The following is a 12,324-nucleotide window of genomic DNA, read 5'->3' as shown; positions in this document are numbered from 1 at the left end:
CTTGTCTAATACCCAGCAGAATAGTCTGAAGGGACTGCATCTTAAATTGGTGGTAGACTATGTGCCGGTTTAAGGATTTTAAGTCAAGTATGGCCCTCCAACCCCCCGAAGTCTTGGGAACTAGAAAGAGACGGGAGTAGAACCTCTGGGCCCGCTCGGAGAGGGGGACAGGCTCAATGGCCTTAATATCTAAAAGGTGTTGGATGGCCGAATTGATCCGAGCAGTCTTAGTGCGATCCCGAGAAGAAGGACATCGCAGAAAGAATTTTGGGGGAGTGGATCGGAACTCCAAGGAGAGACCGAAACGAATGGAAGACCTGACCCAGGCGTCTGAGATTGTAGTGTCCCATTGATCAACGAATTGGGAAAGGCGGCCCCCTATTGATTGATCTAGGGGAGACTTAACAGGACCTACGGAAAGGTCGGCCCCTGCCCCCTCGAAAGGGCCGCTTGAAATCAAATCTTGCCCCGTGCCTAACCTGGTTTTCCTGAGAAGCCGAACCTCTGGAGGCGAAGGGACGTTGAGCTCGTTGGGCTGCGAAGGAAGATTCCGAGCTGCGGAAGGAAGATGAACGAAAAAAGGGCTGAGCCCTGCTGTCAGGGCAACGATTCAGGGAAGACAGCACTTTGCGGTGATCTTTAGTTTCTACAAGGAGTGGGTCCAGTTGCGAACCGAAGAGCTTGTCGCCGGAAAACAGGGAAGATGCTAGGCGCCACTTGCTTCTGATGTCAGCTTGCCAGTTACGGAGCCATAAGAACCGACGTGAGGTGACCGAAGATCCTATGGCCTTGGCGGAAAAATGGGCCGCACTTAGGGTGGCATCGGCAGAAAATTCTACCGCTGCCAAAATCTTATTCAGATCCTGATGGGAATGATGATCTGAGGGGGCAGGCGAGCTCATGCTGCCTCAGCCAAAGAATCGTGGCTCTGTTAAAAAAGGACGCTGCAGATGAGGCCGGCACAGACCAGGCCGACGCCTGATGTCCCTTGATCAAGGATTGTTCGGCTTTCTTTTCTTTCAGGCGCAAGCACTCTTCAGGTGGACCTGTGAGAGGAGAGGAAGACGATAGAGCCAATACAGGTGGGTCAATGGAGGGGATCTGAAGCAAATTAGAGAAATCAGGAGCCATATTATAAAACCATTTGTCCAGATTATTGGGGACAGGGCCGGAACTTGGAAAAGCCCATTGTCTGAAGACCACATCAGAAAATAATTTTGGGGCCGGGACCACTTCCTTCTGGATAGAAGGTTCCTGAAACAAAGCATTGGTAGGATCCACAGCCATAGAGGCAGAGGTAGCCACAGAGGAAGAGGAAGACAAAGAAGCCACTCCAAGTCCTGTGACATTTTGGGCCTTATGAAATAATGAACGAAACATCTGAGGGCGGAAAAGGCCAATAAAAGCGGGTTGGTCAGGTTCCAGGCCCTCATCATCCGAGAGGTCCTGATCCGCCACAATTTTCCCCTCTGAAAGGGAATCCTGGCTGACAGAGTCTGCAGCCTCACAAACCTCAGTGACACCCTCAACCTCCTCTTGGTAGGATAGGGTACCGGGTTGGTGCTGTAGACTAGAATGGGCGGAAGCCACAGAGGGAGGGGCCAATTTCTGTTGGAGCCCTTGAGAAATGCCCTGGCGAATGGCCTCAGAAATAATAACGGCTAAGGCCAGAGGTATGTCAGGAAAAGATTGAGGCACCTGATTGGCAACCTGAGCAGCAGAGCTCTGCAAGGCCTGGGTCTCGGGCTCAGGAGAATGGGAGGCTTCAGGAGCCACAGGAAAGACAGAAGCTGCTTCCGTATCACAGGTAGTGTCCTCAATGACAGATCTGTCTGGGGATAAGGCTGGGGTAGGCCTTTGAGGAGGGGGCGGGTTGAGAGAAGCCTTGGCTGATGAAGAGGCACTGGGATGTTCAGCGCTGGCCTGTAGGCCTGAGGCTGCCTGGGCCTTGTGGAAGGCCTTCTCAATGGCCTTATGGCACCTCTCCTCCTCCCGTGATGGCTTGGGAGCAATGGCCCAGTTAGAGGTCGATGAGTTAAGGGCCCTGGACTTGCTGGGCCGTCCTTTCGAAGTCCCTTCTTTAGGATCCTCCACCCGGAGCCTTTTCCCCTTATCACGGGCCTGGCGGGAAGAACGGGATTTCATTGTGTCCGCCATCTTGGATCCCCGACCACGAGGTCTAGAAAGGCCGCTGGGATATAAAGAAACTGAGGGATCCCCAGGTACTTGCGATTTGAATTGGTGGCACAGTCCACGAAGCAGAGGCCCAAACAAAGTCGCTAGCCCGAAGGTTAAGGCGCAACATGAAGCACGGAAAAAAAGGGGCGTCGCGCTGACGAACCGCTGCAGACCCAAAGGGCTCAAGTGCTCAAGGGCAGCACGGCTTGCTCAAAGGCGGGTGAGCCTGGAGACAGACCCCAATCTGGATCCTGCAAGGGGTCTGTAAGTAGTACTTCCGCAATCAAAGTACTTTGCGGGAAAGCCGGGCAACGCGGCAGAGCAAGCTCGTGCTCACGCCGAGCTTAGCTGCCAGCCAACAGCGCAGCAAAATAAACAGCGAACAAAGCTGGAGGAATAAGCAATAGAAAAAAAACAGTCCGTTCTGAGTCAAAAACCAAGTTAAAGAATGCGAAATACAAAGAGCTCTATAGATACAACTTGTCCTGACAGACCGAGTCGAAAAACTGGAGCCAAGCAGGAAGAGGCGGTGCTTAAGCTTCCAGTAGACTCGGTCCTATAGGACAACAACCGATGTCATACCTATGCATGACTACCGTGACAGCCAATGAGAGAATCTGAAAAATATCACAAGAAGAATAACACCAATGGCATGGAGAATCTCTGTGTCAACATAACATATCAAGATTGTAAGAAGTATTGTAAGATGACTCACCATAAATATGTTCATTAGTCTTTTAGAATCAGAACAAAAGGAAATAAATAACTTTGAAAACCATATGTATCGATCAAAGTGAAATATGACCTAAACACTATCATATTTGGACAGTGAAATGGTTAACGTAGTTAGTTGCAACAATTTGACCCAATGCAGATGCATTACCTAAATATTATAAATACAGTCTGAAAGCAGAATATCTTATTTTAAATAGAAAGTTGATGAAAGTGCAATGAAAATAACAGTTCCAAAATGGCAGGGGAAAGAAGGGGGTGTACTCATAGACAAATTATTCCTATTATTTTAAACTTTAATGGAACATTGGTTAGCTTTAGAGAGCCCATTGAGTAAGGGCAGGCTATCAGCTTGCATCTAGTTTTATAACGCCCTTCTTTAAGACTTTTTGTATTTCAGAATGTAAAGCTGCTATTTAGTCAAGTGACAATTCCATTTTAGAACTGGAGCTTCAAAGACTAATGACAATAAGTTATTTAAAACTTTGATCTATACTTACTCTCAACCTTCATTTTACTAGTGATAGTGATAGTTCTCAGTATTTTTGTGAGAACAATTGTTTCAGTGACAAGAACCACATTTTTTTTAATATACCGTACTTAGTGCTAATAGAATATATGCAACTATTAAACATATATAGAGAACAAAACTTATTTTTAGAAAGACAAGTCTCTAATGGGATTAGTATCCTAGTTAAATGTTAAAAGGAATCATAATAGTTTTCCTTTTTAAAATTTCTGCCTTTGCTACCATGATCCATTAAGTTTTTTTTTCAAATACTTCAAAGCAATTCTCCACTGCAATTGTTCAGTTATTAAGAACTTAAGGTCAGAACCTCAAAGGATAGTATTGAAATATTAATTATTCATTTCCCTTCATTTTAAAATAACACAGAAGACTAATCTCTTATTATTTATGCAAACGTTTCTTTTCCAGGAATTCAGTATATCCCATCTCTGAAATGTTAAAAGATTTGTGTGGATTTTACTAATAAAGTCCCAGTGCAGAAGTAATACTTAATTAAGATAGGGATGATCTGAATGCAGTGTCGCTGATCAAAACACTTTGCCTAACAGAGCTCTGTTATTTCTTATGTTCTCTCTTGCAGAGAACTTTATGAAATATAAAACAATCCTCCAAAAGCTTAATAAGGAGCTAACAATACCCTTTACTGCTCTTGTATTAAGATCCATCAGACACTAATTAACTATCTTTTTAACTATCTTAAATATTTTGAGTTAGAATCATATGCATACTGAGCAGGGGTGAAACTCAGCTGATTCTATTCGGCTCGGACGCACTAGTAGCGGCGGCTGCGGGAGGCTCTGCCCACCAGCACGGACATCACAATGTCATTTTTTTGCAACATTTTAACATTTCTGTGCATGCGCAGAAGGTTTTGTGCATGTGTGGATGACGGTACGTGCACATTTGCGAACTGGTAGGGAAGATAAGTGACTTTCACCCCTGATACTTAGCCAAATTTCATTTCATATTATTTATCCTTTGAAAAAGTCAAGTTTAAATTAAAAAATTAAAAAAAGAGCTTGAAAACATGCTGTCAATGCCTTGCAATCTTACCAGATAGTCCAGCTAGAAACACAACCAGATAAACTAATTATAGATTATGTAAAGCTAAATTAACAAAACCTTGCATGTCTGAAACAGAAACTGAAATCAAATCATTTATACAGCCCAAACCTCTTGCCCTGACCATTTTGCACCTGTAGGCTATACTGTCTCTTATATGACCATTCCCTAGATAGCATCTCTTTGCCCGATATCCCATGTTCATTCATAAATACCATTACATTGTCCTTAGGAAGTAGAAAATAGAACACTTTATTTATTGATTAGTCTTATGACCTTATCAAAAAGTTTCAAGAAAAATAAAATTAATTCCAGGATAAACTAGATAGAAAGCAATACAGTGATAAAATACATATATGATAATACAATGACTCAGCAATCAGATAAATGAATCTCCCTTGCAGAATACCCTAATTTGTGTGATGCATCAGATTCAACAGCCTTAATTAAAAACTTAGCAGTTCTGTTTACAATATATACATTAGAACCTAGGAGGAAATAAGATAATCTGTAATTCGGTTCCCATTGGTCTGTTCTTTCCAATAGGATGATAAGCATCTAAGCCTAAGGGAGGCATTTATTCAAATCAAACAACAGGTGAGCAATATTTTCAATGGCTGTGGTAGCACATAAGCAAGCCTTCTCATGTTATGGTAAGAGGTGGAATTGCCCAGATTTGGCAATGGAATCCAACAACTCAAATGTTGTTCTAGAGTAGGCCCTTCTTAAAAATTGTGAGATTCATTGATAGGCATTTTTCAGGTTGGAAAATAGTTTTGTTGTTAGACAATCAACTTATAAAATTGCTTTAAGCCAATAATTCTATGCCAGTTTGAGCACTGATATTTGTAACTCCCTGTTTTAAAATTTCCCTTGCCTGAGAGGCCACTGAGAATGAGTAGAAAACTCATGTCGTGTAATAACTTTGGTAAATTGGGCTGAACCATACTTACCTGTTCTGTTAAGCATCTTTTGGGAAATCTTTCATAAAATGGATGTTAATATATGAAAAAACTTCAATTATTAAATGACGAACTAAGCTACTGGTCTTTATATGCTTGAAGTATTATGGAGAAGTTGGGAATCTTCCAGAAATATCGGATTTAAATTCCCATATTCTCTCCAGTGGAGTACGTGAGACTAAAGTCTATTATAAATGCAATGCTACACAATGTCAAGAGATTTCTTCCAGGACCTCCTAGACCAGATGTTTAATTCCTGTTTTCCAGAATACCAGTGATTTGATGTAAGATTAAAAAAAAATCTTACTATCTCCTAAGGCCCAATTTTAGAAAAAATCCATTCCATAGTAATGTAATTTGCAAAACTTAAAGATAATAATAATTATTATAGTATTTATGTCACTATACTAATGTTAACCTGTTATGAACTTTATCTCTTAATGAATATTAAATGCCACAATATCATATTATAAGGGATACGGTGGCTCAGACGCTAAGACGCTGAGCTTGTCGATCGAAAGGTTGGCAGCTCAGCGGTTTGAATTCCTAGTGCCACATATCGGGTGAGCTCCCATTACCGTCCGAGCTTCTGCCAACCTAGACGTTCGAAAGCACATTTAAAAAAATGCAAGTAGAAAAATAGGGACCACCTTTGGTGGGAAGATAACAGTGTTCTGTGAGCCTTTGGCGTTTAGTCATGCTGGCCACATGACTGTGGAGATGTCTTCAGACAGCGCTGGCTCTTCGGCTTTGAAACGGAGATGAGCACCACCCCCTAGAGTTGGGAATGACTAGCACATATATGTGAGGGCAATCTTTACCTTTACCTATCATATAATAGAAGCCAGGTGTTTATAAACAGAATACAAGTAGTATCATGATCTTCATATTACAAATGGTAAAGATGACAGAGAAATCAAACTTCATGCCATCTAATAATGATGAAACTCAATCTCATGTTCCACGGGTCCTAGCCAAAGCTAAATTTAGATACCCTGACAATTGGCTTCTGGGACTGGAGCCAATTGTCAGATACCCTGACAATTCTGACAATTGGCTCCTGGGACTGATCTAGGGATGTTAAACAACAATATTTGAACAATATTGAAAGAAAATATTTAAGTATTATTTCCATGTTCCACAGTGTCCTAGCATGAATAATTCCAGAAAAGTAAAATGACAGCAAGAAATCCTATTTAAATTCTTTATTTCTTTTAAAGTAGGAACTTCACAGTACCTGGATGACTCTTGGTTCACAGGCTAGCAGGGAGAGATTTGACAATATAGGTATAACAGAAAACCAGATGAGGAAGGAAGGAAGAAAGGAAGGAAGGAAGGAAGGAAGGAAGGAAGGAAGGAAGGAAGGAAGGAAGGAAGGAAGGAAGGAAGGAAGGAAGGAAGATGCAGCAACAAGTTTAAATTTTAACTCCCCCCCCACCTGTCTATCTCATCAAAAGGCAGGCAGTTGACATCAATGCATCTTTAATATAACCAGTCTGTCTGCACTCAGTTTCTTGATAGTCCTTTCAACCCTCATACCAAAGTTACATGGTAACATCTGCCATAACCTAATCAATTTATAGCTAAAATAAAATTTGCAGTAGACAGTTTATGACAAACACTTTTACAGTTCAGTTTATGCAGCTTTTTTAATTCCACAGGACATCTTCTTAAGGCAAATGTATATGCTTCAGCTTAATCAAATTGCAGGTTTTATATATATTGTATCTCCTTTATAAATTGTTCTGATAAATGAATCTTGCAACAAGTTAGCTTTTGTTATTGTTGTCTAATCCTAATTTGCCTCGCTTTCCATTTTTCTAGCTATTGGAAATTCAATAAATGAGTGTTGGAAATAGGATTTCAGCTCAGCTTACAGATGCTGTAAGAATCTTGAAAGTAAGAATTTATACTCAGCATTGATTTTCCTATGGAAATAACTTCAAACCTCTCATGATATATATATCTCTAAGGGCACCATGTTCTATAGTGCTTATTCAAATCCCACAGATCCACAACTGAAGGAAGGGGGGGAAAACTAACTTCCAGTGTTGATGATAAAAAGTTACCAGCTTTTTACATGTTAATTAAACCAGCCAATTTTCTGAATAACTTTCTGAAACAAATACTCCCAAAAATATAATGGCAACATTGGTGAACCAAAGGTTATTACAAACTTAATTAGCAAATATTCCTAAAATTGTCTTTCCCACATAAGTGCATTTACCTTATTGCTGAGTGGGAACTGACAAATAAAATTCAGACATGGGTTAACTAGTGCTGTTGGCAAAAAAAGAGAGATAGATTTATCTTGACTATTTTCACCTGAAGTCATAAAGCTGTTAGTTGTAGTGATTTATAATGTAGGTAAGGTTTCTGTGACTAAAAGTTAACTATTCTGTACCAAAACATTGCTCAGTATAGAAAGCTACTTGATAGCAAAGAAAATTCCATCTTTTTTCCTGACTTACTCTTTTGAAATACAGATTTATTATTATGGTTGATTGCAGTCATCTAGATGTTTAGACTTTCTATTTCTGCTTGCAAGACTTTGCATTTTGTGGTTTTCTCCAGTTCTTTCTCTTCTATTTTCTGTCTCTAGGTATTGCAATCTCCACTATATAGACTTCTTTTTGGTCTTTCTTATCAACAATTCTTAAATCTGGGATATTATATGGAAGGTGCCTGTATGTTTGAATTCTTAAGTTCCAAAGCACTTTTGCTTCTTCATTCTTTATTACATTGTCTATTATAATCTGTGTCTTCACAATATTGTGAAGACACAGATACCAGTTCTTCAGCTAGTATTGGCCTTCATAAGCATTGAAATCTTCCCAAGAATTATCAATATTGTATATGTGCAGATCCAAGAAGTGTAGCCTTTTGCAATTGACTGAACCTTTTCACAACACTACAAGGATGTAATGAATAGTGAATAGTTTTCTTGGTTTTTTTGGTTCAAACTGTTAATTTACAGCTAGTGTCCAATTAAAAATTCCATTAATTTATTGTATCACAGGTATTGCCCATGTCTTTGATGGCGTTTCTACTGTTCCATTTTGCCTCTACCAAGTTTTTCACTCTTCAGATATATTCTTTACTTATTAAATTTTAACTTTTCCATGATTAATGTTGTCAAAATGTTGTAAAATGCCCAAATATCAGACTTCATCCTGTTAGCTCCTGATAGCTTGTGCATCAATTCTATTATTGCTTTTGATTTACTGTGATTTTTATTTTATTTTATTTGCTACTATAGCACACTTTTCTAGGACAAATTCTATTGCTATATCTGTAAATATACAGATATATTTGTATTTGTCAATGATTTTGATTTCTGATTTCCCATACTCTGAAAAGATGCTAAAACACTCTCCATGAATCCAGACAGCAAAGACAAAGAAGAATGCATACATTAATTCTTACCTTTATTCCACAAATGATAAAAATGGTCTTTGTTCAAAGGCTGATTAAGAATCAGAAGGCAAAACTTTAGGTTTCCTGAAAGACAGGTAATATTGACAAATTGTTTTCAGGATTTGCAATTCTACAATTCGTTTCCTCTCAAGTTAAGCTTAACACAGTTAAGCTATTGTATCATTCCTGGAGAAACAGGCGAACTTTACATCAAATTGCATAATGATTAGAAAGCAAAAAGTCTTTTGAATATGTTTTACTAAGAATATGTTTAAAAACTCTGATAGGGACATTGGCATTGTATTAATGTAATATATGAAATCAATTAATGTAACTAGAAAATCATAGTCATAGATTTACAGGTTTTACAGTTACAGTGAAATGAGGTATTAGACTGAATCTTATAGAGATTAGTCAAACTTCTCAGACCAGTTTCTTTCACATTTGCTTAACAACAGATATAGTATTCATCAGAGTCATTGGCTGGTATAAAATAAAAGCATGATAGAATGTTATATTCACCACAGATACAGTTAGTATTAGCATACCGCAATATCTATGCAACTATGCGTAGCAACTAAGAAATTCTTTCATTTACATTTTTACAATGTTCCAAAGCATTACGGAAAATTAAAATAGTAGTGCATTGCACCACAGCAAGCAAGATATGCATCGCAATAATTTTCTGCCCAAGGTGTATGGCATGTCTTAAACAACTTTACTATAAGCCCAATTGACTGCTAGCTCCTTCCCAAAAATTCATGAACTCATGTGATAATGCTTGGGAGTGGAAAAATTCCTGTGGGGACCCAAGGGGCAGAAAGCTAGCACAAAGTGTCTCAGGGGGTAGGGAGAGGGTCAGCATAGGTGGGCTACAGAGGTGGTATTCAGCAGGTTCTGACCAGTTCTGGAGAACTGGTAGCGGAAATTTTGAATAGTTCTGAGAACTGGTAAATACTAGCCCCGCCCCCATCTATTCTCTGCCTCCTGAGTCCCAGCTGATCGGGAGGAAATGGGGATTTTGCAGTATCCTTCCCCTGCCACACCCACCAAGTCATGCCCACAGAACCGATAGTAAAAATGTTGAATCCCACCACTGTGGGCTAGCCTGTACAAGAGCCTTCTCAACCCCTGAGGTACCAAAATGCTGCACATAATGACCACCACATTTGTTTAATGATTCATTGGGGAGAACAGGGATGGGGAGATCATTAAATGAGATGCTTCTTTTAACAGCCATTGTGACATGTGACTATAATAAGTGTATCTCAAGGATTACCTGTATAATGTTATGATTTTTTAAAAAATAAATGTTACTGAACATTATGAGACATTTAAGTGTAAAACTGTAAGTCCGCTTTGTAAGTTACTGAATAACAGATCAGCATTCCAAAACTCCTGAAATTAGTTCCATCAAATATCTTAATTCTCTCAAAATTCATCTCTTCATTTCTAAAAACACTAAAAACACTTTGAAACTAAAGGCATTATCATCATTATCATCAGGGTGAGAATTGAGTAGATGAAGAATCATATTCTCATCATATCCTTTCATTTTACCTTAAGAATCCTGAAAAGTATGTTTTGCTGACAGATTGAAAAAGATTAATTCAGTGAATATCCATGCCTGAAGTTGGATTTAAATCTGAACATCTCCAATTTGAATCTAATAACTGAACCATTATAGTACATAGGCTGGACAGTAAAGAGTTACAGAGTCAACTGGTGATTAAAGTGCAAGTACTAACTTGGTGAATTATTTGTTTTTCGACTTTCAAATATGATTCTTTATAAATCATAGTGTGTTTGAAATTTTGCCAAGTGTTTCTAAACTTTAGTTTAATATTGAAGTTAAAATTCTAGTTCAAAAGCATCTGAAAAGCTGTTCACAGTTTCCTCTTCCCAATGGTAAACATTTTAATCAATTCTCAAATTGTAGGGTGTAGGGTGAAACATCTATTGTGGGATTGGTAGAAATTTACAAATGGGCTAAAGCATAGTAGCTTATTTCAGACTTTAAATATACTAAGTTTAATGGGTAGATTTTCTACCTGCTTCTTTCCTTTCTTATATGAACTTCTACCTTCTTTTTTCTTGACATTTACATTTTTATTAAGTTTACTAGGATATAAAATAGAGAAGAAAATGAAAATAATGAGGAAATGGGGGAAGGAAAAGGAAAAAAAGTATAGGGGGAAAGGGAGTGGGGAGAAAAGAACTGACTCCCAATTCTTTTCAGTGCAGTAGAATAGGATATTACAGCCTCAACTTTTTACTTTTACATGCTAATATGTACTAGTTATTTCTATAACAACAAATGTATCTCATCAGCAAACCCCAAAATGAAAGTTTCATTTTATTCCATCTCAAGCACAAAATCCAGAAATGGTTTTCAAATAAGTAAAGTTAGATGTGTCCTTTTCTTTGATTAATGCAGTCAATTTAGCCATCTCTGCTAATTTCATCAGTTTTTCTAACTCATCATTCATTATGGGAATTAAGGTACCTTTCCATTTTTGTGCATAAAGCAGTCTTGCTGAGGTTTATATAACAACGAAGTTCCATTTTCCCCTAATTTATATGCCCATTAAGCCTAAAAGAAAAGTCTCATTTTTATATTCAATTTAAGAATCCTAAAAATCTTCGATATTAAATTATTAATCTTATCCCAATATTTTTTTGCTTGTCATAGATCCACCAAAGATAATACAGAGTTGTTTGTTACACTAAAATGTACATTTTGTTACATTTGTTACATTCATTACATTTAAATTTTCAACATATATTTGAAATACTTTTATACATTTTTGACTTTTATCTGGTGTTAAATACCAATGGTACCTCATTTTGTAAACATTTTCTTTTAAATTATAATTTAACGTAAATTTTAAACTCTTCATCCATATGTTTTCCCATAGTTCAGAAATTATAATATACCCGAAGTTCTTTGCCCATTCCAAAAATCAGGATTTGGACATGCAAAAAAATAGATGATTGTTTACAAAGACATTTATCTAAATTTTCACAAGTTCTGCAACAACTTATAAATGAGCCAGCTTTGAAATATCACAAGCTATTTAAAAAATGAAAACAGGTAAAGTCCCGGGCCCAGATGATCTCACAACTGAATATTATAAATATTTTGAGGACCAACTCCTACAGCCATTAAAATATATAATGATTGATATACAACAGGGAGCAAAGATGCCTCCAACTTGGAAAGAAGCCAATACTGTGCTACTACCAAAGGCAGATGGGACGTTTAGGCATCAACCCTTGGCCACATCCTCTTTGCCCCTAGCCACCCACCTCAGTCAATTTATAGCCAGTTTTCTTTCTCTGATGGCCCTTACCTGGCCCTTCCCCACAGCCAATGGGCCCCTTGCCCTTTGTCCCTGCCCATTTGCCCAAGCACTGTTTGACCTGCGCCTTTGGCTGCATCGG

At 38.4% G+C, this 12,324-nt stretch overlaps 1 protein-coding gene across 11 annotated transcripts in view; it reads right to left on the bottom strand.

The window, feature by feature from the left end:
* The window catches only part of TPK1 (thiamin pyrophosphokinase 1), a 519,294-nt gene that overhangs the window by 395,985 nt on the left and 110,985 nt on the right, over positions 1–12,324 (bottom strand). For 10 of the 11 annotated variants that reach the window (XM_087892396.1, XM_087892395.1, XM_087892388.1 and 7 more), the window contains one exon: positions 8,890–8,964. In XM_087892396.1, coding sequence (XP_087748522.1) covers positions 8,890–8,964 — 75 coding nt within the window. Of the gene's footprint in view, positions 1–8,889; positions 8,965–12,324 lie in introns of those variants that run through there. The other variant, XM_087892393.1, reaches the window with a different exon arrangement.

This window comes from Pantherophis guttatus, chromosome 4, assembly GCF_059756535.1.
Source record: "Pantherophis guttatus breed Tessera chromosome 4, ASM5975653v1, whole genome shotgun sequence".
Taxonomy (NCBI): Eukaryota; Metazoa; Chordata; class Lepidosauria; order Squamata; family Colubridae; genus Pantherophis; species Pantherophis guttatus.
This window is presented reverse-complemented; position numbering and strand designations above follow the sequence as displayed.